The sequence below is a fragment of the Meriones unguiculatus genome, chromosome 8 (genome assembly GCF_030254825.1).
Source record: "Meriones unguiculatus strain TT.TT164.6M chromosome 8, Bangor_MerUng_6.1, whole genome shotgun sequence".
Classification (NCBI taxonomy): Eukaryota; Metazoa; Chordata; class Mammalia; order Rodentia; family Muridae; genus Meriones; species Meriones unguiculatus.
In genome coordinates, this window is record NC_083356.1 from 123,043,283 (window position 1) to 123,069,124 (window position 25,842).

Here is a 25,842-nt window from a genome sequence, read left to right on the forward strand (position 1 = left end):
ACCTTGCAGGTCCTTTCGGTATCTATTATGACCTCCAGTTTAGTGTCTGCATGGAATTCCTGGGTGTGCGAACGAGCGGGTCTGTGTTTCTTGTGCCTTTCCTTGGGCTCTTTTCTTTCTGTCCATTTGCTTTGTTCTCTTCCAGTGTGTGAGTTATTGTGTTATCCTACTATATTTTATTATTATATCTTAGAAGCCCATTTGTTTTCCAATGAGAGAGAGAAAGGGAGTGGGTCTGGATGGGAGGGGAGACAGGGAGGAACTGGGAGGAGAGGGAGGGGAACCATAAGCAGGACATTATGTGAGAAAAAAATATATTTTCAACAAAAGGGAAAAATGACTCTCAGTGGGCGTGGGGGAGGTTGGCTCGCCCTTGAATTACTGTGACAGGTGTGGTATGATGGCAGGTCTACCTGTGCTCCATCTGAGCCTTTCCCAGAGTCCGGCTAGACTTCCCTTACGCCTCTGGACATTTGCTGAAGAGTAACGTCTCTACCGCACCCCAGTGTCCTCCTCACAGACTCCAGTAAGCTCAGCAGGGAGTCGTGGCTGGATCCAGACTGACAATTTTAGGGTTTGGCTATTTGTTCAGCTTCTCACAGGGGTATTTGAATTTGCAAAGAGGTCAGAAAGAGAGAGAGAGAGAGAGAGAGAGAGAGAGAGAGAGAGAGAGTACTGTGCTATTTATTTCTTGTCACAGAAACGCTGTGTAACAACCGAAAAGCCAGTTGTTTCAAATGACACAGATTTATTTATTGACAAAATTGTCATGTTAGCTCCAGGTTCTTGGGCTCTCCCTGGGCTCTCTCACGAAGGAGCCAGGTCTTGTTGCATCTGGCAGTGCCTGACACAACAGCTTTTGTGAGGGCTGCATGTTTGACTGGTGGACTGGCTGTTGGCTGAGGCTGTTTCTTGTTAAACAGTAGGCCAAGCCTGCAGTTCTAGGGTACTTCGGAGGAGTGTAAAGAGTTAGTGGGAGCTCAAGGGCTTCTCAAGAACAGACTCAAAACTGACAGGCCAGTCACATTAGCCACGCCCACCAGAACAAAAGCAACAAGGGGATCACCCAAATTGAAGGGCGGTGTCTCTTTGCAAAAGGACATAGAGAAGGGTCTAGGATTAGAATTGGTTCATCACTCAGTCTGTTAGAGTGCCTGGTCAGTATTTGTTCCTAAGTGACTTGAGAGACAGAGCAGAAAAACACAGGAGAGGGAATGGCTTTTCTCCATCTTCCCGTCCCTTCTGGCATTCAGTGGATAGGCTCGTATAGCCAGCAAAGGCTGTGAGTAGGTAGATCAATAAGAGGAACACATTCATGGGAGGGGATGCTAGTGGCTTTTGGAGAGGACATCCCTCTCTGTCCTCACATGCTGCACTACACACAAGCTGCCACACAGGCTACTGTAGAGTCCTCTGAGTTGAGGCAAGGGGGTGGGGGGTGGGGGATGGGGCGGTAGTGGCACAGCAGGGATCTTTCCTGTCAGCTGGGCTGAGACTGGCTGGTCACCATGAGTGGGAGGCCAGGGCAGCTCAACCTGAATAAGTGTGTTCTGGGCCATTTTAGGAATGACTCAGGGAGACATTGGGAGGTGGTAGGCTGGGGGTATTATAGCTTTGGAATAAAGGTTAGCAAAGACTCATTTGTAGCCACAGGTGATGAGAGCTATGCAGACAGCCAAGTACCTCCTCGGAGAAGGCTAACACAATCTTTTCTGAAGAATTTCGTGCCTTGGTATCCTTTTGACCTCTGCTCACATTTATCTCTGGCTAGGCTTTTGACCTGCATTCACTTCCTGGCTTCTTCCCAGTCCAGGCCTTCAGTCTGACTTAAGCTCAACTTTCCTTCCTCCTGCCCCAGGCTATGCTCTTGTCTGTAGACAGAAAAACCAAACAACAACAACAATAAACTCTCAAAAAATAAAAAAATAAAAAATGTCGGCTACTGGTGAGTTAGGAAAAAACAGGAGTCCTAATATAATGGAGGGTAAAAGCAAGTCAAAATGGCGCTGAAGTTTCCTTCACAGCCAAAGCATGTAATAGATTGTGAGCGATGCAAACTTTATCAATAGAGACCTGACCAGACACCTATCGGAAAGAGGAATGTGTGTTTAGAGGGCTCGCCAGGTGCCCCAGGCTGCACGTGTCTGTGGGTACACCTATCACCCAGTGCGGTGGGGTCAGAGGGAGGAGAATTCCTGGGGCTTGTTGATAGCACAGTGCCAGCTTCAGTGAGAGACCATCTCGAGAGAGAAGGGTGGAAAACGATAGAACAGGATGCCCTGACGTTTTCCTCAGGCTTCCTCACAGGCACGTGCCTTGAAACCCGTGTAGACCCCACCCATGCGTGAGCCACGGGTGTGCACACACATTTATACATAGACATATGCACAGAAAAGGATGCTAACCTTTAAGTATCTATAGCAATTCTTTGAGGTGAACGTTTATTATTTAATTCTCATCGTACACACAGGGGGACTGAGGCCTGCAATAGCTAAGGGACTTACTCAAGGTCACACAGGAAGCCAGACTTAGGTTTTCCTCACTCTGATGTCTCCATGTTTCACTCTCCATGTTTCACCACCGCTTGCTCTTAGAACAAACATTAAGTGTCTAAAAGGTGAGGATGTAGTGCAACGCACTTAATGTGTTGATTTGAACACAAAAAATAAATGGTGTGATTCTGTGATTTCTAGTTTGATCTTTATATGTGCAAAAACAATGATCTAGGTAGGTATCCATAGAAATATGTCTCAGAAGGTTCTAGAATATAAGACTCTTAACCTGCTAGATCATGCATTTCTGCATAATCTAAATATTTACAATAACCATGTGCTGCTTTAGAAACAAAAAGGAACGAGTAAAATATTTTTTCAAAAGAATGACAATTATGATAACTCTTTTAAAGATTTACTAATTTTTATGTGTCTTTGAATATGCTTCTGCGTGTGTGTGTGTGTGTGTGTGTGTGTGTGTGTGTGTGAATGAAGGCAAGAAGAGGACGGCTGATCCACCGGAAGTACAGTGACAGGTAGTTGTAAGCTGCCTGATGGGGGCACTGGGAACTGAACCTGGGTCTTCCGCAGGAGCGGCAGAGCTCTTAGCCTCGGAACCACCTCTCCAGCCCCTCATTTCAGCTTTTAACGAGGGGAAGTTGGTAGGCAGAAATTATGACGCATGGGTCATCACCTCATACTTGTAGGATTTTGCAGCTGCTGTTCCTTCTGCCTGGCTGTCCCCTTTCATTTCCGTTGGCCGGGTCGACTTTTTACTTATCTCCACAGAATCCGCTGTGTGTAACTTTCCCAGATGGCACTTTGTAGTTCTGGCACCCAATGCATGTGCCTCTTTCGATTTATTTATCCCATTGCATTGGATTATTGGTTTAACAGTCTCCCTGACACTCTGCAAATGAAATCTTTAGGTCCAAGTATCTGGAGCAAAGTAAATTCCTAAAAATAATGGCTCATATTTGACTGTATTAAGTGCTGAGAAAGTGGTCCCATAGCTGCTTCCTCTTCGCTGACAGGGCCGGCTGTGCTGCTTGTGGGGAGGGCTGTATCCTTAGCTATCCGGAAGCCGAGTTTAAAACCCTGAAAGATAAGCATGACCTTAGAGGCAGGAACTCCAAAATGAGAAATGGCTAAATGCACGTGGGAGGTTCTGACATAGACTAAAAATGGCCTTGTCAAGCAGGAAGCTGAGAAGGAATCCACTGGAGTCCCCAGGGGCCACTTAGAGAACTTTCTTAGAGGTGTTTTTCTGTTGTTGTTTGTTTGTTAAAAAGCTATAAACAGGGGAGGGAAAGAGTCTCTGGACCAAGCATAAAATCAAAGAATGGCCCTAATGTTGATAATAAGTTTGGGAAGGCTGGGGCCTAAGATGAGCTGCATCCTGGAAACCTTGCCAAGAATAGTTAGACTGTTTACTGCATTCATAGCATGACACACGCACAGGGGCAACAGTGAGCCTTCACCCAGGCTGCCATCCCACGGTCACTGATGGCTGAGTGAACAGGAGCATCTAGCCAGGCAGCCTGGGTTCAGTGGCTGGGCTGGGCAGAGCAGCCGGCTTAGAGTGGACCATATTCCCCAAAGCGCTTTCCAGGAGGCCTCGAGGAAACAGGGACACATGCCTTGACAATCTTCCCGGGACCACACAGCCCTTTTAAATTCTGGACAATACCAGTCCTTGGCCTGTTTGAGCTGCCACAGAGGCAGGACCTTCTTTGCAGCCATTAGAAACATGTGTGAGTCGTGAACAGCGAGTGCCGAACATGCTCCAGTCACCCTGACGGAGCCGCGTAGAAAATCTTCTTTTGATTACATTACATTTTATTTTTAGCCCCTGCATGAGGAAATGATTCATTTACTTAGTGTCCACATCTCTCCAAAACGGAGAGAAACATTTCCAAAGCCCTGCTTGAATGCGCACATTATAAAACAAATAAATAAAAATCTAAAACAGAAAAACAACATTCGCACAACACTTACAAGCTTGTAGAAGAAAACAATGATGGTTACAACAACAACAAAAACCCAAAACCTGAAAATCGTGTGCAATGAAGAAGCACAAACAAAGGCTTTCCGTGGTAGGTGGCATTGGGGTTGCGCCGTATGGTAGCTGTAAAGCCTGCCTCGTTTGTGGAAAGATGACCACTGAGTCCTCACTTGCTCTTTTCCCATCGTGTTGTCGATTGAAGAAATGCCTCCGTCTGACTGGCCTCTGGGTATGTCTAAGACATTGCTTTGACTGATGATGTATGGCAGAGGACTCAGCCCACTCTGGGTACAGCCATTCCTGGCTGGGCAGGTAGAACTGTGTTGTATACAGGAAAGCCATACTAAAATCTACAGACCTAAAGAAGCTAAACGCTAAGGAGGCCTCTAGGGAGGATGTTTAAATCTCATTCAGAATGGCAAACAGGATAGACACCAGAAGATGTGAAAGAGAGGAAACAGGATGGGAGCCTACTGTAGAGGGTTCTCTAAAAGGCTCCATACAATAGGGGTTCAAAGCAGATGCTGAGACTCACGGCCACACTTTGGGCAGAGTACAGAGAGTTTTATGGAAAAAGAGGGGGGTGGGGATAGAAGGACGTGGAGGGGATAGGAGCCCCCAAAAGAGACCAACCAATCTAAAAAATCTGAGCCCAGGGGTTCCTGCAGAGAGTGATGTACCGACCAAGGATCATGCAAGGAGAGGACCTAGACCCCCTGCTCAGATGTAGCCTATTGGCAGCTCAGTCTCCATGTGGATCTCTGAGTGAGGGGAGCAGGGGCTGCCTCTGTCATGAACCATGGTTGCCTGCTCTTTGATCACTTGCCCCTGATGAGGCAGCCTTGCCAGGCCACAGAGGAAGAGGATCCAGGCAGTCCTGATGATACATGACAAGATACGGGCAGATGGCAAAGGAGAACTCCCCCTTTCGGCGGACTAGGCGAAGGGGATATGGGGGAAGAGGGAGGGAGGATGGGACCTGGAGGAGTTGAGGGAGGGGGGCTACAGCCGAGATACGAAGTGAATAAATTGTGAAAAAAATAAAAATAAAAAAGAAAGACGGCTGAGCACAAGCAGGGGAAATAAACGAGGAAGCAGCGGCATTCCTCCATGGTTACTGCTTCAAGCTCCTGCCTTGAGTTCCGGCTGTACGATGAAGCAACCTCTTCCATTCCCAAACTGCTCTTCGTTGATGTCTTAAATCACAGCAACGGAAGGAAAACCAGAACACTCCGTGACTTTAAAAGCTGTACAAACCAAGCTTTCCTTATCACTTCATGAAAAAAAAAATTACCTGGGTTTTAAGTCTGAGCCCGGATGATCACTCCATTGAGACCATCCAGCCTTGTGCTAATTTTCAATATTCATTATACACGCTCAGCCTTCTGTATTAATTTCAAAGGCTCGAGTGTTGAGGGGGGAACGTGTGCAATGAAATAAATTAATCTGTGGGAAACACAATGAGAGTGAGCTCACTCTTCTCGTGCAAGCCCTAGGAAATGAAGACCACTGAGCAGCTAATTGACAGTCTAGCCAGGCCACAGTGATGAGCTGCAAACCTGAGTTCCAGGAGATGAGCACAAGCCAAAGGACACGGCGCAGGGTTGCCCGTGCGACGCTGTGTCTCCGTCTGATCACCTTTGTTAATGTTCAGGCCACTGCTTCCATTTTTCCAAGCTTCCGTCTTACATGTTTCAGATAAGATGCGTGATAGAGCTAGGCACCGGAGACCATGATGGAATCGAAGTGCAAGATAAACTGAGGCTAGGAGGATTGCCTAGAGTCCCAAGCCAGCCTGGTCTACACTATTAGAGCCCCATTAAACACACACACACACACACACACACACACACACACACACACACACGAATGAAAACACAAAAGTGCACTGCACTATGTGATATGGGGAGGTTAGTTTCCAAAGAAAAATGTAAAAGTTTGAATTTTTGCATATGTGCTGGAAGTGCCACACAAAGGATTTATTTGCTTTTCTGCCTGGGTTCTCTCTGTACCTTATAAAGTGTGAATTTATTTTTATTTCTGGATTCTTGAGATAGAAGCTTAAAAAAAAAAAAGACAATGCAGAAGCACTCAGAACTCAAAAGGGGTATTTCTTGTGGTTCTCTGCAGCAAGAACTGAGGAGCTGGGGAAGGATGGGGGGGGGTTAATTCTACCCTGTTTTCATTTGGACATTTGTTTTTTTATGTGTTGTGTTCTCGTTACCTGTTCAGAAACATATGCTGATTCTTTCTCAGACCATTGTGCACCCTGGAGTCTAAATATACAAAGTCTGTTTATTCAGAACTTAGGTTCAGACAGTGCTCTGTGTACTTGTGAAAAATATTCCCACTGTCTCTTCCTTCAAGCTATTAACCCCATTTTCTCACAACCCTTCTGAGTCCGTCCTGCTGAAAACCACTGTCTTGAGTTTGCCTCTCAGTAGCGTTCTAAAGGACCGATGATGACTCGTTGGTTTGGATTTGCTCATTCACCCATTCTGTGACCTCCAAGCACTATTTTTGTTGTGGTTGTTTTTGTCCCAGGCCTGATGAAAGGGACGAAGATGATGACACTCCAATCCTTATTTCACAAAGCGCAGTCTAAAGGAGGAGGGTTCTCTTAATTCTGGGTAGATTAGAGAAGAGATCTTCTCAGGACTATGATGGGAGTTCTAGAGGAGTGCCCTGTACAGGGTGCCTGGGAGATGGAAGAGGAGAAAGAAAGATAGAAAGCTGGTGAGAGGTGCTAGGGCTTGCCCAGAGTGGGGAGCACAGATTAATAGTGTTTGCACAGCAGAACATGCTTTGTTATCTCTAGAAAATCACAACTCTGTCAAGAATGCCTTGGGTACAGTTTTCACGGGACCTTAGAGATGTCGGTTGCTGGGTGCGGCTATTTGAAGGCTATAACTGGTCCTAACCCCCTTAGTCTTGGTCCTGCTTCTTGGCTGCTTTGAAGTGAACTGCTCAGTTCCACCATGCCCTTCCGTCATGCTGCAGTGCCCCTCCACAGGACCAGAAGCATGTAACCAGCTCACGACACCTTAAAAACAGCAGCAGCAGCAGCAGCAGCAGCAGCAGCAGCAGCAGCAGCAAACAAACAAAATCCCAATGAAGCAAAACAAAAGCCCACAAACCAAAAAAGATGGCATTCTCATTTTTGCAATATAGAAATTGCTGCCTTCAAATATCAATCACTTGAAACATTAAAAGAATTTTTTAACCTATTAATATATTGATTAAAATAACTATGACAGGCCAATTACAATTTCAGTACAAATTCGTGGTTTTTTAAAAAATAAATTGCTAATCAAATGTCTGTAATGCTCTATCACTTTAGTATGCATTTCTTATGAGTGAGGGTGTTCCCTGATGCAACCACAAACAGCCATCTGAAGTGGGAAGTTAAAACTGCTGCATTACCATTATCAGTTTCTCCACTAATGCTCTCCATAGCAACAGAGGCCCGTCCTGCACGAAGCCTCGCATTCAGCTGTCCCGTTTCTTTCATCTCTTTTACTCTGCTATATTTCCCCAGTTTCTGTGGCTTTTGTGCCTTTGATTGATTTGAAGATTACCAGCTGAGGTTCGGATTGTGGCTCAGTGGTAGCATGCTCGCCTCACACGTGTGAGGCCTGCATTTGATACTCAGCACACACACACACACACACACACACACACACACACTCTCTCTCTCTCTCCTTCTCTCTCTCTCTCTCTCTCTCTCAGTGGAGAGAGGATGGGAAGATTACCAGTTAGTTATTTTATAAAATCTTTTTCAAATTGGGTGTATCTATTACTCAGGGTTAGGAGATGGCTGTCCATGCTTGTCAGGAAGAAGTTTTATGTTGATATTGCAGCCATCCAAATGATTCAGTGCCACTCCGATGCCATTTACCAGATTAGAATGGTGCCCTTCACTATTGAGATGCCCTTCACTGGCGTCTCCACTATTAAGTCGCTACTTTAACCTTTGCAGTTAATAAATATTTTGGTAAGATGCACCTTGAAATTGGGCAAATACCTTGCCTTTTACCAAATTTTCAGTTAACTTACTAATTTTTTTAATTAAATTTTTATTTTTTATATTAGTTACAGTTTATTTACTTTGTATCCCAGCTGTATCCCCCTCCCTCATTCCCTCCCAATCCCACCCTCCTTCCCTCATTTCCTTCCTGCCCCTTTCTAAGTCCACTGATAGGGGAGGTCCTCCTCCCCTTCCATCTGACCCTAGCTTATCAGGTCTCTTCAGGACTGACTACAATGTCCTCCTCTGTGGCCTAGCAAGGCTGCTTTTCCCTCACGGGGGGTGGGGGGGTGCGGTGGGGAGGGGAGAGGTCAAAGAGCCAGCCATTGAGTTCATGTCAGAAACAGTCCCTGTTCCTCTTACTAGGGAACCCACTTGGATACTGAGCTGCCATGGGCTACATCTGAGCAGGGGTTCTAGGTTATATCTATGCATGGTCCTTGGTTGGAGAAACAGTCTCAGAAAAGACCCCTGTGCTCAGACATTTTTGGTCCTTGTAGAGCTCCTGTCCTCTCCAGGTCATACTAACTCCCCTTTCTTTCATATGATTCCCTGAACTCTGCCCAAGGTTTGGTTATGAGTCTCAGCATCTGCTTTGATACACTGCTAGGTAGTCTTTCAGAGGCCTTCTGTGTTGTCCTGTTACAACACATGCTGGAGAGGATGTGGGGAAAGGGGAACCCTCCTCCATTGCTGGTGGGAATGTAAACTTGTACAACCACTTTGGAAATCAATCTGGCGCTTTCTCAGACAATTAGAACAGTGCTTCCTCAAGATCCAGCTATACCACTCCTACGCATATATCCAGAAGATGCTCAAGTACACAACAAGGACATTTGCTCAACCATGTTCATAGCAGCTTTATTTGTAATAGCCAGAACCTGGAAACAACCTAGATGTCCATCAATGGAGGAATGGATACAGAAATTGTGGTCCTTTTACACAATGGAATACTACTCAGCAATTAAAAACAAGAAAATCATGAAATTTGCAGGCAAAGGATGGGATCTAGAAAAGATCATCCTGAGTGAGGTAACCCAGAAGCAGAAAGACACACATGGTATATACTCATTTATAAGTGGATACTAGACCTATAAGATAGGATAAACATACTAAAATCTGTATACCCAAAGAAGATAAACAAGAAAGAAGACCCTGGGCAAGATGATCAGTCTTCACTTAGAAAGACAAATGGGATGGACATTGGAAGTAGGAGAAAACTTACTAATTTATAGTATGTAAACTAATACTTTCCTATTTTAGTCAATGCATCATTACTCTATTAATTTGTTTCACAAAACATTCTAGGTTTGGCTGGGGAGAGCCTTTTTCAAGTTGGTTCCGTGTCCTAAGAACATTTTCCTATCTCATTTTCTGGCTCACAGGCTGTGACAAACCCAGTGAGCACTCTCACAGCCCCACTAGGCTCAGCTCCTTCTTCCAGGCTAAGTGTTAGGGCCCGGGGAAGGGCCCGGGCTAGGAAATAAATGAAAAGAATAAAAGCAAATTATGTTTCTAGTTCTAATTCTGTCATGGATCTTCCATTTTGGGAGTGTGGATAAGTAATAAAAACATTCGATATCTGGGTGTGATGGCGCATGCCTGTAATTAGGGAGGCAGAGGCAGGCAGATCATTGTGAGTTCAAGGCCATCCTGGTCTATAAACACACACACACACACACACACACACACACACACACACAAATATATATATGATAGTGAAAGTATAAAATCCAAGGAGAAGTACCACATCTGCAGAATGGCTGGTTATTCTTTAGAAGAAATTGTTTTGGATTATTCATTTTATTTCATGTGTGAATGTTTTACCTGCTCATATGTGTGTGCATCAAGTGCTCGGTGCCTGGAGAGGTCAGAAGAGGGCGTCAGAGGCTCTGGTATTGGAGTGATGGATGTTGTGAACCATCATGTGGGTGCTGGGTATCGAACCTGGGTCCTTCATGAGAACAATGAGTGTTCTCAATGGCCGAGCCATTTCTCCAGTCCTGCAGAATGGCTGTCCTAACTACAGAAATTCATGAAGATGTAGACTACAGGCCTGGTTAATTTTGGTGTGCAAGGTTCATTTTATATGCAAGGTTTTTAAATACTAAAGTTTATAGTAATAGCTAATATTGATGGAATGCTGGTTTCTTTTAGTGGAGAATAGGTTGATGAGATGTTTAGGAACTATGTTGCTGGGTGCTGGGTTTATTCAGGAGGAGCTACTGAAGACTCCAGTGTCCTAAGTGATTCCAGTGATTCCAGGCCCTAAGGTGGACACACACACACACACACACACACACACACACACACGTACATATAAGTTTATTTTGACATCTACCTATTAAAAGCCATAGGCAGATATCTATAATTTTAATTCAGCATTGCTAAGTTCATTTATGTTCCCCCTCCCCTATATGTGTAACTTCATTTCTAGCAGAAGCTCATTTCCATTAGCTTTAATACCCGTATGTATTCGATCAGTTCTACATGTAAACAGTCTTCCCTTGCCCCCCTTCTGATGCCCAGGCTCTGATGTCTGGTTCTAGGCTACCTGTCTGTGTGGATAGCTTTACTGTCTGGCTTAGACTCTGAAACCCTGTGAACACCCCACACCCTGTGGGGACAACCCCTTCACTCATCTTGGAGCCTGACTCTCCATGCTGTCCTGTCTTACTTAATTGGCCTCCAATACTCCTCCTTGGGTCTCCATGACTCCCTGACTTGGCACAGATACAAACAGTGCTCTGTGCTCGGAGATTTTCAGGCTGAACAATTCAGGAAGAAGTAAGAATTGGGTAGAGGAGAGGAAGAGGAAAGGGGAAGGCAATAAACTATTGTTAGCATCCTTTAAAGGCCTTTCTTTGTGGTGCTAGAGATTGAACACGGCAGGCAAAGTCTCCTCCCCTGGCTCCTCTATCTCTCTAATCAAGTTTTCATGGCTTCATAGTGTAGCCTCCTGTGTCCTCTTATCAGGGAGTTTCTGCTTCAGCAGGCAGTGCAGAAGTGATTCAGAGTTTGGACTGGGTTATAAACAATCACCGCTCTTCAGCTAGAGCATAACACAACTCTGATCTTCCTATGCTTCTCCTTTTTCCGAAAAAAAAAAAAAAAAAAAAGGTAGAAATAATAACAGCACCTAGTTTCACGTCCATATTTCCAACATTTCATGGATATTTGCACATGAAAAGATTATCATTACCTTTAATTAAATCTATAAAATCACCTCATCTCTTCCCTTCCCTAAGTCACCTTTTCAAAGCTCCCATGTTTGGAAATACATCTGTCTTAAAGAACTCATTGATTACCCATGGTCTAGTGGGCACTGTGGCTGATGATGAGGATCCAGGGTATAAGGTGAAGCCTTTGGCTTCAAGGGGCTTACAGTCAAGAGGGAAGTAGCAGACAAGCCACTCACATTGATCTTTCCATCTTTACGAATTGCTCCAAATTCCAAGAGTTTGGAGTCTCAGAGCAGTCAGGAAAGGCCTTCCGGGCAGATCAAGGGGCTTGAGGTGTGATTTGTGGCTCATTCTGAGACAGCAGGCTTGACCACATTGCAGAAGGAGCCCATGGGCAGGGTTAAGGATTGGGGTCCAGGGAAGGTCAGGTGACTGCCACTTGAGGAAGCAGGAGGATGCTGAGGAATGAGTTACTCTCTGCATCCCACATTCCCTTTGTGTTAAAGCAGTGGTTCTCAACCTGCCTAATGCCGTGGCCCTTTAATGCAATCCGTCATGTTGTGATGACCCCAACCATAAAACGATTTTTGTTGCTACTTCATAACTGTAATTTTGCTGTTATTAATTATAGTGTAAATATCTGCTTTTCAATGGTCTTAGGTGACCCCGTAAAAGGGTCATTCAACTCCCCAAGGGTTGAAACCCCACCAGGTGGAGAACCACTGTGTTAAACTTTTTTCAGTTCACTAGACTCATGTAAACCCTATCCATTCCTCCTGGCTTTCCACTTAAAGCCTTTCCTTACCTTATCTCAAAGCATCTCTTCCCTGAACTTCTACATCAATTTCTATCTTACAGTATTTGTAATATAAGAATCACAGCACGTATCACATCCATGGAATGATTGCTATTTTAAAAAGCTATTTACTTTTATCATTTAGTTTGATACGAAAAGTAGAATAAGCAGTATTTCTCTTCCTGTTGTCTTGAGCCACTGAAGTAACTGCTGATTGTACCTCTGTCCCCAATTAGACTGAGAACCTCTTCAAGGCAGCAGCTTTGCCTTGGGCTGCACGAAGCCCACCACATCTCACACAAAACTGGTAATCAATGCATATAGCAACTGATTTTTCTAGACATTCATTTCATTTTATTTTGTGTATATCCATAGCGCATGCATTTTTAGTGCCCATGAAGGTCAGAAGGTGGCGCTGGATCCCCTGCTTGTGAAGGCCCCATGCTGGGGATCCAATCTGGACCTTCTTCAAGAGCAGCAAGTGCTGGAAACCATGGCGCCGTCTTTCCACCCATGCCCCCAAATGTGGTTTCTCTCTTCCTGAAATCACATGACCCTTCTCAGTATTGCACTGTTTTCTTTCAGATGTGTGGGCTTGCTTAGGCATTGGAGGTTTCCAGGGATGTGTGCTGGCGTGCTTAGTTGTTGTAGGCTTCCAGGGTTAAGCTGGGAAAGGAGATGCATGTTTTGTGGATTACGTGATGCCCTAAATTGAGAGAATTGTGTTTAGTACTCTGTATATGGGATTTTATCTGCATGTGAAAAATTCTTTACAGTTCAAGCCATTTTAAGTAACTATCTTATTGACATGTCAATTAAAGTCAGCTACCATGAAGACAAGACTGGTTTTACAAAAGAACCAACAAATAGGGAAACAGTTCACAGAAATGCATCCAGCGGTGAATAGTTTCTTCGTGTCTTCTCATTTTCACATCTGTGCATGGACTGCACTACCACGCTTCCTCTATTTGATGTGTCCCTGCACTCATTCTTCAGTTGACTTCCTACACATTTCCTTTTTTGTCTGTTTCATGCCCTGTTCACATTGCTATCCAGGCAGGCCAAGGACCCTCTACAATCCACACTAGACTTTAATTTACCACAGCAGGCCGTCGGGTGATCTGTTATTGACAGTCACTGGTAGTTCTGTGGATTCTTTTAAACACATCCAGGAGGCAGGAGACCCGAGCTGCAGTTGTAATCCCAGCTCTGCTAGCGGATTAGTTGTGTGGCTTGGATAACTCCTCATTTCACCCCTCACGGCTCCAGACTCCCCTCCTTCCAACTCCAGGTGCCCCATAAGCCTGGCCTCTTTGGATAATCACAGTAAAAACTGACATCCTGATATACTGGATTTCCTCAGGGTTCTCTCCAAGAAGGGCTTCTGATACAGTTGAGTGCTGCACTAAAGAATGTGGAATAAAAGAATTAGACATGAAAAGTACAGGAGGAAAAAAAATCAAAGATCTGTAAGGAAAATTATGGAGGTGGATATGAGAAAACACCAGTGGCAAATTCAAATGCCCTCCAAGCCTTGGCTTCAGAAGGCTCAGATGCAGCCATTAAATGCAGTGTAATGAGCCTGGATGAACGTGCCCAAACTCTGAAACCACTCATCTCTGGGATCAAATCTCAACTCTCACTATGGGAATGCTATTTGACTGCAAGGCATAGTTTCTTGCTGTGTCGGTATTGTTGTCTGTGAGTTTGATGCGAATAAACCACAGATATTTTAATATTCACTAATCTTCCAGGTTTTAATACTACATTTGTTTATCTGGTTGATAAGGTCTGGTACTCGGTCTCACAGAAACCTACCTAAGTGTGTGTGTTCCTGAGGAACAATGGCTCAGTTTCTATCAGCTGGTGCTGGTAATAACTTTATGGAAACTAGCTGGCATCAATAAGCAGACAATCTTTTAGGATGGTTTAGTCAAGATAGCAGTGCTTGGCACGTACAAAATAAAACAAAACAAAACAAAACCAAAAACAAACAAACAAACAAACAAACAAACAAACAAACCAAAATGGCCTGAGTGATTTATTACCCCTTCATCCTACCCCCTGCCTGTGCAATGTTTGATGCAGACTAAAGCAGGCTCATTTGCATGCAGCCAGCTGTTAGGGAACCCACAAACAGCAAGAATTGTCCTCTTCAGCTGCTTGACTTCTCCAGAGAGGCTCTTTGGAAATTGCTCTCATCCATCAATTCACAGTCCACTAGGTGCCTTTGAACTGCATGGAGAAAGGTGCTGAGAACAATAATGAAAAAGAACTACCTGCATTCCACGGAGAAGCCTGCTCGCCTCCCCTGCCTGCTTGCGGATCTCATATTTTCCAAACTGCTTTTCTTAAAGGGATCTGTAGTTTTTCCTGCCCCAGATCTCAGGATCCTGAAAGCCAGATCTTCCACCTATCATGCTCCACAAAGACTTGCTTTTCTTTGGATCTTCAGGAACCCTGTTCTTTATTTCTGCCAGGGGCTACATGCCAGTGGATACCCTGGATTATCACTGATGCCCACTGCACATTTGCAGAGCCACTGCTACATGGGATTTTGAGTGCTTTTCTGATCATGGATGTGATGGTCGTTGTTTAGTCTGTGTTTTATTATTAAAGATGGCAACCAACCAGCCTGTACCCCTCAAATCCCTTAAAGGTTCTTTATTATTCGTACCCCAATCCACCCTTCTTATGGGACCTGGGTCCTATGTGATCTCTTCCCCCTACATCTCTGTGTTATTATCTATTCATGCTGACCTTCCTGCCATCCAATGAGCACACAAGCATATCCCTACCTTGGAAGTATTGTGGTTCAGGCATATACTGTCTAAACATCTCCTGCCTAAGGGTCAATTCCAGCTGTCACTGTTAGGAGGATCTTAGCTCAAATCTTTTGCCCATGAGATGTCAGTGGCCATTTAGTCTGAAAATCTCCGGAAGTCACTGTGAAATCACCTGGCTTCTTTTCATTTTTTTCCCCCTCTGAATTGTGAGAAAAGGTCTTGCATTAAGGGCTAAATTGTATCACCCCCAGTTTATATTGTGGCCCTCAGAATAAGACACTATTGTGACATACAGCTTTTAAAAAGGTGATTAAGATAAATAAGGTTGAATACCAGTCAAGTATCAATAGTGTTCTTGGAAGAAGAGACGAGGGGTTAAGAGAGAGGGCTCACTCAGTAAGAGCATTTGTGGAGCAAGAATGAGGACCAGACCTGTGTCCAGCACTCACATGACAAGCTGGATGTGATGGCGTGCATACCTGTAACCCCATCACTGTGTGGGCCAGAGTCAGGAGGACCACTGGGATTTGCTGGCCACACCAACTTGGCTCTGGGTTCAGTGAGAGACTGATAGAACAGGAGACCAGACATGCTGAAGCTCCCAAACAAAAAAGCCAGGTGCAGCACAGTCTGTAATCTCAGAACTGGCAGGAGGATCTCCGTGAGTTTGAGAACAGCCTGGTCTACAAAGTGAGTCCAGGATAGCCAAGGCTACACAGAGAAATCCTGTCTCAAAAAAAAAAAAAAAAAGTCAAGGAATACGGAAGAGGGAGGAGCACCGAAGGTGTTTTTGGACAGCTAAATACTCTGTGTGTTTCTATATTTGTCACTATGCATTTCTCTAAATCCACAGAATTCCCGCACTAAGAAGAAACCCTAAACTAATGACAGACCTGGGCTGTGAGGGCCAGCAATTGTACTACATGAAGACTTGATGTGTGGCCTGTCCACGGGGGGGGCGGGAGGGGGGAGGACAATGGGTGAGTAGGCCAAGGAGTATGTAAGGATATTTCTGTACTTCCACCCCATTTCTCTGTGAGCTAAAACCAGTTTTTATAAAAAATAGCCCATTGACTGAAAGAAAAATTCCGTTAAATAAAAACCAAGGGCTTCTGTCTACCTGCAGAGGCCTGGCAGGTAGAACTGAGTAACGGACACTATTTTGTCATCACGCCTGACTTTTGGCTAAGATCAAGTGGAGAGACTTAATGTGTGTCTTCTTCTATGTGTGTCTGTGCCCTGATTTCTTCTAAACTGTGTGTGTTTATGTGTATGTGAGTGAGAAAGAGAAAGAGGAGAGAATTTCATATATATTTTAATCACATTCATTTTTTATTTTCTTCCTTCCAACTCCTCCCATATCCGCTCCTATATCACCTTTTCCTCCGAATTTTATGTGCTTTTTTTTTTTTTAAACTACTGAGTTCACTTAGAGCATGGGTGTAGGGTCATTTACTGGAGCACAGCTAGCCAATTATGAGCCATGTCTGAAGAAAACTTGACTCTCTCTACCCCACAGCCATCAATTGCCAATAGCAATTTTCCTTTTCTCCAGTTTAGCCCTTTCCCCTCCAGAATGTCAGCTACAATGCATGGTCTAACCTCTTCAGATTGGCTATGTCCATCTAGTAATATGTAGCTAAGTTACTCCCACAGTCTTTCTTGGGTGGGCAAAGAACTCATTTCTTTTTAGCACTGAAAACTTTTTCAATAACCCTCCGGATGTAGCAGAATTTATCTATCCATTCATCTGCTAAAGGAAACCTTCGTTGTTTCTAAGACTCAGAAGTTGTGAATAAAGCTGCTATGAGCATCTGTGTGCAAGAGTTTATATGTCCATGTTTTCACCCTTTGGAGTTAACATCAAGGAGAATGACTGCCAGATTGCTCTGGAGAACATGTTGCTGTTATATTATCACTACCATCATCATCATCATGATTTTTTTTTTCAAGACAGAGTTTCTTTGTGTAACCCTGGCTGTCTTGGAACTCACACTGTAGACCAGGCTGGCCTTGAACTCAGAGATTCGCTTCCTCAGCCTCCTGAGTGCAGGGATTAAAGGTGTGCACTACGCCTGCCCAGCCAGAACATGTTAAATTTTATGACAAATTATCCAGTGTCTTCCAAAGCATCCGCACCATTTTGCATCCCATCATTTGTGAACGTGAGCGCTGTCGTCATCACTGTTAATGCTTAGCATTGTCAATATTCTGGGAAACCTTCCATACATGCAGCAGTGATCCTGCTGTTTTAATTCGCATTTTCCTGCTGACATTTTATGTGTAGCTTCTTGTTACATTATCTGCTTGTTTTTCTTTCCTAGATTATATGTTCCCTGAAAGGAGACCATATCTATCCTAGTCACAATTCTACCTTCAGTCTCTGTAACAATCCGAGGCATCCTGTACTTTTGAATGATATAGCCAGGAACCTGCACACTGGCCCATCAAGTCATCTAATGGCTCTTTCCCGTTATTCATTAGGAAAACCTTGGCTGTGGGTGTTGGGGCTTAGAATTTCTTGCTGCATTTTCATGCCACTGTTCTAGCTCAGACCCTTTAGTTTTCTGTGTTCTCTTTCTGTAGTTCCTCTTAGCTTGATTCTAGGCACTCCTTTAGTTCCCGTCTCGAATCACCTCAAAGCCTTTTAGCTTCTTATGAGCGAGCAGAGTTGGAGCCCATAATCAAAACCCTGAGTCTAGATGTAGTGGGAGTCAACACGCTTTCACCTTTATCTTTTTTGTTCCTGTTCCCGAACAGATGGAGTTTTCATTGCCAAGAGCTCATGGTGACTTGCCAGCTCTCTCCTAACTGGGTACATGTTCTTTTGGTACTGAATGGTGTTTCTGCATCATTTACTGTGCTCTGTGATGCACCAAGTCCTCACTGAAGCTCCAGGATTCCTGGCATGTTGCTGCCTCAGAGCTTTGCTTTCCTGGGTGCAGAGAGGTTCTCAGAGCTGCAGGATGCATCCGCTGAGTTCCGCACGGCAGCTTTCTGGTGGAGTTCAGCCAATGCATGGCAGAGACACAAGGACACCTGCTCCCCAAGCAGGTTTACAGCTCACAGCACGGCCTTTCCTCTACACATTTTCCTCTCACTGGCACCTGTTAGCAGCACAAGAAAGGAAAATGTCTTTTCATACTTGCTGCATAAGGTCCCTATCTACCTTGGTTTGATCTGGTGATCCAGCCTGTACTTATAAAAATAGTCCTTTCCTTGGTTCTTCAACTTAACTGCTTGACAGTGATTTCTGGCTCTCATATACATATAAGCTTTAAGGAATTGTAAAGTGTCAATGCTGGGGAATGATATAACTTTATTAATTACTCTGGTATCACTGTGAAAAAAAATACTGCACATAAGCACTTAAAGGGAAGAAGAACTTATTTTGGCTCACAGTCTTACAGGATTCAGTCTGTGCTTTTTGGCTCCATGAATCTGAGCAGAACATCACGGTAGCAGGAGCATCTGAGAGGTGATTACTTCATGGCAAAAAGGAAGCAAAGAGGGAGGGAACTGGGGGCTAGGTAACCCTGCAAAGCTGCTCTTGGGGAGCTGCTGCCTGCATCTATGTCCCACCCACTAAAATGGCACCACCATATAGGAACCAAGCTCCTAACACATGAGCCTGGGAATGGCACTTCATACCCAAACTGTAACTCTTGTTTTTTCATGTTTTAGTCTCTGGGGATAATAAAAATGCAGATGCCAAGACTCCCAGCAGCACAATGACTGTTTCTGAGGGGCCACCAGTATTCCAGTAGCTCCCACCACCCCAGTCCCTCTGCTTTCGTTCCTGCCCTCTTTGAGTGTCGCTCACATTGCTGCTACTCTTCTTGTTGGAGCAAAGGCAAGGTTGGTAGGAAGAGAATCAAGGGTCAGGAATAACATATGCCCAGGTGGATGTCATCTGAGCAAGAAGGGGTCTGGGGAAAACAAAGCCGCATTTGGCCACTGGGGGGCATGTGCCTAGCATTGGATTTGCCTCTTTAGAAGTGGAAGCTTCATAGGTTTTCAGTAGACGTGTTTTCTTATAGTTTGTGGTTTTGTGTTTCAGAGACATTTCAGTGACTTCACTGGAGTAACTTAATGGATCAGATTACTGGTCAAAATGACCTCACCAGATATTTTTTTAAGTGGGGTTATTATTATTTTTCTTTTAATTCTGGTGGTGTCCAGATGTACTTTGGTGCTATTTGATGCCTTCTGAGATACTATGTCACAAGCACAGACAGGAAGAAAAATGTGGGTATGGCTGAGTCTCATAGTAAAGGCAAAGGAGGGGGAAAGGTCTAGATAAGGAGCCCAGAGCCCAGGAAGACGCTACCAGCCACGCTTTTCTGTGGTGCACGTGCAGAGATGGGCAGTTTTCCACTGTGCTGCAGCAGCTCCTTCATGATCTGGGGAAAAATCAGCATCATCCGATCTATTTAGATTGCTTTCTCCATAAACTGTTTCCAGAGCAGAGTGTTGTGTAAGACTTAACACTGAAGATTTTGCGCCCTAAATTTCAAGGCAATAATAGTTTAGTGTATCATAAGACAGTAGAACAGTAGTTCTCAGTGATCACAACTTGGAGAATTGGAAGAAATGACTGGATATTTGAGCTCTGATATAACCCCTTCAAGAAATATTTGCTGTATTCCCAATTCAGGTGGTCGGTGCTTACAGTAGTAAAAGACACTTACTCTGTACTCTTAATGCTTATCTTTATTATGAAAGTGTTTCCAAAGTAAAATGATCCTCATAATAACAATTACTTCCAAAGATCAAGAACGAATAATTATATGTCCATATAAAAATCAGCAAAACACAGTAACAGTACATGGAGTATTCTAATTGGCTAATGGTACACCATTCCACTTCTGACAGATGCTCAATCATTGAACTGTCTTTAGAAAAAAAAAATAATGAGGTTCTGTCACCTATCCTATTCCCCACTGAAAGCCTGAAAACAGAAACAAATCCCCAGATTAACCAACATCCTTTTCTATGATAGCAAAAGGCCATGAGGGTAAATGACTAAAACTTGGGCAAAGGAGTAATGAAAACTGTGAGCATAGGGGAAATCAAACTGGACTGTTTTCCACATTTATGTTAATTAAGCTTGAGTGAAAGTTCCAGAATCATAATACAACCATTCTAGAGCTTTGTAGCTAACATTAAAAAAAAAAATCTTCACATTAAGGACAGTTTTACAGATGGTTTATAACATTTACTAAAGGTAAAAGGGAGGAAAATATAAATGAAATCTTTTTATTTTTTTCACTGAACACACAAACTAGTACTGCTGTACCTTGGTTCCCAGACGACACACAATACAGGAAGCCAATCATTCGAGGGCCTGTGGTAAAGAGGCCGATGTACATGGGCCTGGCCTCCTCCCACCTCAGGAAAGTGGGACAGAGCTGATCTCAAAGTCATTAATAAACGGAAAGCAGAAATGACAGCATTTGGCCTTCTTTTACCAGAGGTCCAGAAGCCTAAAACGACGGTGAGTGAATGAGATGAAAAGACTGACTCCAGGCAAGCGGAGCCCCCTCATTACTTCCTGGAAATGCTGAGAATACCCAAGTCCACGCAGATCTAATTCACCCTAATTCATCTAATTCATCTAATTCAGCAGAGGTGTTTTCAGTTTCTTAGAGTAGGTGGCCTCTCAACGCACCCATCTACCAATGCATTCCTTTCAAGTGCTTTGGGTTTAATTAAGTCACAGAAGCCTGCAAGAGGTGAAGGTTTTCATTGGGGCAGCTACAGATTTCATTATTCACGATGACTTTTGTTCGTCAATACGATCTTCTTCGTGAAAAGTGGCCGCCTTTGAGTATTGGTTACAGGAGTTTCAAGAGCTTTGGCCAGGGCTCCCTCACATCTGCTTGGTGCCCCCTAGGGGTGAGTGAGTGCTATGTACACAAAGGCAAAGAGGGGCCCTTCAGTTTGTAGAACTAAAATGTGATTGGTGGGATGTTGCTAACTGGTCTATAGCATTTGGAGAATGGCACCATTTCAGCTCACCAAGAGAAGCTGATCCCGAGAAGAATACATTTAAGAAAAGAAGTCTTATTTCATGGTCTTTAGGGACTTTTACAGTTGCTTCTGCCAGGGATGGTGTACTTGAAGCCAAGTGCAGTAATAATTAGAGCCCTCTTCATTTCTTTCCTGCTACATAAGAACCGCATGGTCACTTCCCTGTCAGGCTCACTTTGATCTTGTTTGACATTTTTCTCATTTGGATGTTAGACACATTTCAGGGCTATAATGACCTGTTTGCTAAGCAGAAGTAAGTCAAAGACAAGAAAAGTGACCAAGCAGGAGCCTTAACACTGCCAATACCGCATAAACGCGAACACGTCACTGTCCATTTCCAAAGGTGTTGGGGCCTCTCTGGAGATAATAACATCACCTCCCATACTGATAAATGGACCTGATAAACTGATCCACACCTTCGGAGTAACTTTGTATACTACTTTTATACTTCAAATTAAGAAAAAAAATACTCATATCTGGGCAACTTTGGCATTAATTCCCACCCCCTCCCCAAATGATTACTAATGCAAACTGATGGATGGGCTGGAGACAATCAAGGGTGCCCATACCTTCAGAAGAGCTTGCCAGCAAAGACTCTGGTGAACTGCAATCCAGTCTCATTTTCACTTAGCCCAAATAACAATGAGATTTGTTTTAAACGCAAGGTGGAAGAGTCAGACCTTTCTGTCTAAGATGAAGGGAAGGCATTCGGTTTGCTCAAACTCAAACTTTTCCCAAGAACAGTCCGGTCACACGACAACGGACGCATTCTGAGAACGGTGCCCCTAGCTGATTTTGTCATCCTGTGAGCATCACTGAATGACTGACACACAGGCAGACAGCGTGGCTTCTCTGTGCCTGGGCTGTGTCATCATCTTTTGGGGCCATGCTAGCACGCCCATGCAGCCTGCCCTCGGCCGCAGCGCTGTTGCTAAGTGTATGACTGCTCAGGTGAGAATTTAACATTTGGAGACTCACCTATCACATGGGCTCTAGCTCTGACCTGACGGTGCTTGGTCCCTGCCTCTGCTGCCCTGTTCATCTCCATTAGATGCCAGTGGCACAATCTGATGGGAATTTGGGATATCCCTCCATCTGGTAGTTGAGCAGGCATTGGGAACCTGGGGTTAAATGGCAACCATTTGCATCTGTACAACAAACTCCTGAATGACCCACAATACTGATCCCTACAGTTACTCTCTACTCTCAACATCCATGAGACTGGATTTGAACTGGGTCTGGCTTATGGGCGATGGCAACAGATGCTCTAGGACTTGGGTTCTGTCTCAGGGACCTCTGTGGATAAAAGGCTGAAGGGGTTTTGCTATTCTCAGCTGGTACAAAGCAAAACAAAAGAGAAGGAACATTTCTATAGTACATGGTCAATGTATTTCTTTTATATAAACAGAATATGATAATGATCAGTGATAATTTGGTTTTACCAGTTTTTTTTGAGAAACATACATATACACACATAAACCACACATGGCTATATCATTTATTGACTCAAGGCCAAGTTCTATTGGTTTCCTACTTTACCCTCCCCACCCCCACTAAATCTAGGTAAGCTATAAAATTTACTTCTTCTAGAGTCCTTTCTACACACACCTTAGTACCCTGGGAAATCTGAATGCAACCAGGAGGAAGGAGACATCACCACAGGCTAAGCTAATTAACGAGAACACCACTCAGAACTATCCTAAAGCTGGATTTACAAATCAGACTTGTGAGAGCTATGGCCTGGCCCTGGTGGGGAGGGGAGTAAGAGTTCGCACACAGCGTCCGTTCTCAGTCCTATCTGGTCACTATGGGAGAACGGCAGAGAAAGATATTAATATTCTACCCCAGAAAAAGCCTACACACTTCATTTCAATTAGCCAAACAGAATTATTTTCTCTAGACTATAAAATGAAAAACAAAAACCTACAGGTATGTAGAAGACCGAGTCAAGCTAATGGCATCAGTCAGAAAGCATGACTTTGGCCTTCTTCCACAGTAACTTCTGTGGAAAACAAGGTTTAGGACAGAGTCAATTTTCTTCATTCTATATACCTCTTCTGAATTTACAAATTCTTCTCTGCTAAAGAGTATCACAAGGTTCAAATTCAGATACATGATGCTTCTCAGATTTGTCTCACCTCTGGGAGGATGTGCCCAGACACTAGCGTGAGATGGGTATGCTCCTTAGCTTAGCTGAAGAGAAAGCTTCACCTTCTCAACATTGCTATAGTTTTTCACCCGTTTGCATCTGAGCAAATGTCCTGGCTATACTAATAATACCTCTGGTGTCTTATCACTGCTCTCTCAAACTCAAACACTTCCAAGTTCCACTCCTAGATGCGTTATGTTTTGGTTAATAAATCAGCAAGGCTCAGAACACACAGTTAGATGCACTGTCTTCCACAGTAACAAGTAAGACATGTTTCCAAGCTCTTAAAATTATTATGTGGACCATACCAGAAAATACTGTTTTATAACTAGATAGAGAAAGATCTGATATTGCAGCGGGGGTTGTTTCTTTGAGAGTCTTCTCTTAACTATTCATTTACAGGCTTCCAAGTATGGGCTTGAAGATTTAATTAAAAAAAAAATCAAATGGAGTGTGGATGATTCTGAGCAGGACAGTCGTGCATGGTAGCATTTTGCTGTTGGGTACTCTGTGCCCTGATTGTTTTGCATTCTTGTTGTAGGTGATGTTTGGCTTATGAGTGTCTGCAATCCCATTTTATTCCCTTTTTACTAGAGAAGAGATGAGATAAAAATCCTTGGCTCAGCTGTGTGGTTTCCATAGCCACACACCAGGGACGATGCCCCGGGGGACGAGGGCTCACACACTTCTCTTTGGTAATTTTTCTCATGGTTGTCACTGCCATTGTCCCGGTAGATTTTTTTTGCTGCTTTTCTGGGAATAGCTTAAATAAAAATTTTCAGGAGCCCACACGAACCTTCAGAGCAGTAAATAAAATGGACTCATAGCGTGGGGCTGATGCTTCTAGCAACAGGACAGCCACTGTGGGATGTTTTGAAGGAGAAAGGCAAAGGGTAAACAGTCTTTCTCCCACTAGATTTATTTTGCTCAGCAAAATAAAAACAAGTCTAATACTACGTAGGGCTTTCTCTTGAAAGCTGGTTGCAATAAAGTGCTTTTCATGGAAGGGAATCTTTGCTACTTCCTACAGAACTTCCCCCCCCCCAACCCAGGACATTCTTGGCTCCCTCTTTTTTACACGACAGGACAGAAGAGTTGGCTAGTACAGCAGGAGCCATGGCAAGATCTGGTTGAAGTAAAGTGGCTGTCCTTATGCGAGTCCCAGAACACAAAGCAAGTCCCCAGGAGGTGGGCCCTTTCATCTCTGTGAGCTTAAGCAAGTGACACTGTTTCAGAATCAGAACGCTGGCCTCACCAGAGGGCAAGTAACTTAGTTATCAACAAGGTCAACTCCCAACCATCTACAACAGCAAAGAAATCCCACATTTGTGCATAAGAGACAAACTTAATTCCTTATAAAATGGGCGCCAACAGAACAGAAAGGGAGCCAACCTACTGGGTGCTGTGCAAAGGTCTTGCATGGGTTTCTACTTGCTCTGAGTGATGAGCTAAGTTGATGCTCACAGCATACTGGACAACAGCACGAGAAATGGTAGACACAGATGGGGCCATCTTCATCACTGTCAGGCATGAGCCCAGAGAGTAAAAGGAGTGAAGGATCCTCATTTGTCCACAGACTTACAAACAAATAAAAAATAATAAATAATATCCTAAGACAAATGCAAATACCGTTCCCTTATGTCAGTTACATACAGCCTACACAGAGAGGATGGGATTTCTTCTTCATTCACAGACGGGACACATGGCAGTACACTATTCAAAATGCTTTGAGAATCCTAATTTTTTGTCTCTGGTGATGAGATATCATGAGACGAACTGCATTTGCAACTTATTAAATACTTCCAGGAACAAACAGTTCACTTTGTTCAGGACTTAGAGTTCTGGGTGATTAATCATCCATGGAACAGGGGCCAGTTAGGAGGTACCCGTTGGTACCGCTGGTTCCATTGCTCGCTGTCGAAGTGTGCGGTTTCTTCCCTGGAGGCTCCAGGTCTTCATCATCTGAGCTAGATTCAATGTCGCTCCGGTCATCCTTGGACACCTGCAGGATACAAGAACGGGAGTGTCACCAGCTCCTAGGACCGGCAGGGGTGGGCATGCTGAGCAACACGCTCAACCTCACAGGAAGATGAAGTTATTCACAGATCACAGAAAACAGGGAGAGTGACACCACTGCCATGGTAGTAAGGCCCCTTTGCTGGAGGAATACAACGTGCATGACAAAGCAGGCTGTAAAGAATGCAGATGAGTTTAGGCAGCACAGAGCCCGAAGGGTCTCTGTCCTTCACCATGTCTAGACCTTGAATCCCACCCTTACCCACAGTGATAGCAGCATCTATACCGTGAGGATGGCACTTTAGGAACCGGGCACAATGAGTCAACTTACTAACACCCACGTGCTCTTTGACAGT

The 25,842-nt window shown here is 44.1% G+C and overlaps 1 protein-coding gene across 2 annotated transcripts in view; it reads right to left on the minus strand.

Annotated features, from left to right (window-relative positions):
- Window positions 1-19,983: 19,983 nt before the first annotated feature.
- Window positions 19,984-25,842, minus strand: part of Cers6 (ceramide synthase 6) — a 245,150-nt gene continuing 239,291 nt past the window's right edge. For both annotated transcript variants that reach the window (XM_021635584.2, XM_021635583.2), the window contains one exon: window positions 19,984-25,472. In XM_021635584.2, the coding sequence (XP_021491259.1) occupies window positions 25,320-25,472 (153 nt within the window). In that variant the 3' untranslated portion in view covers window positions 19,984-25,319. The remainder of the gene's footprint in view (window positions 25,473-25,842) is intronic.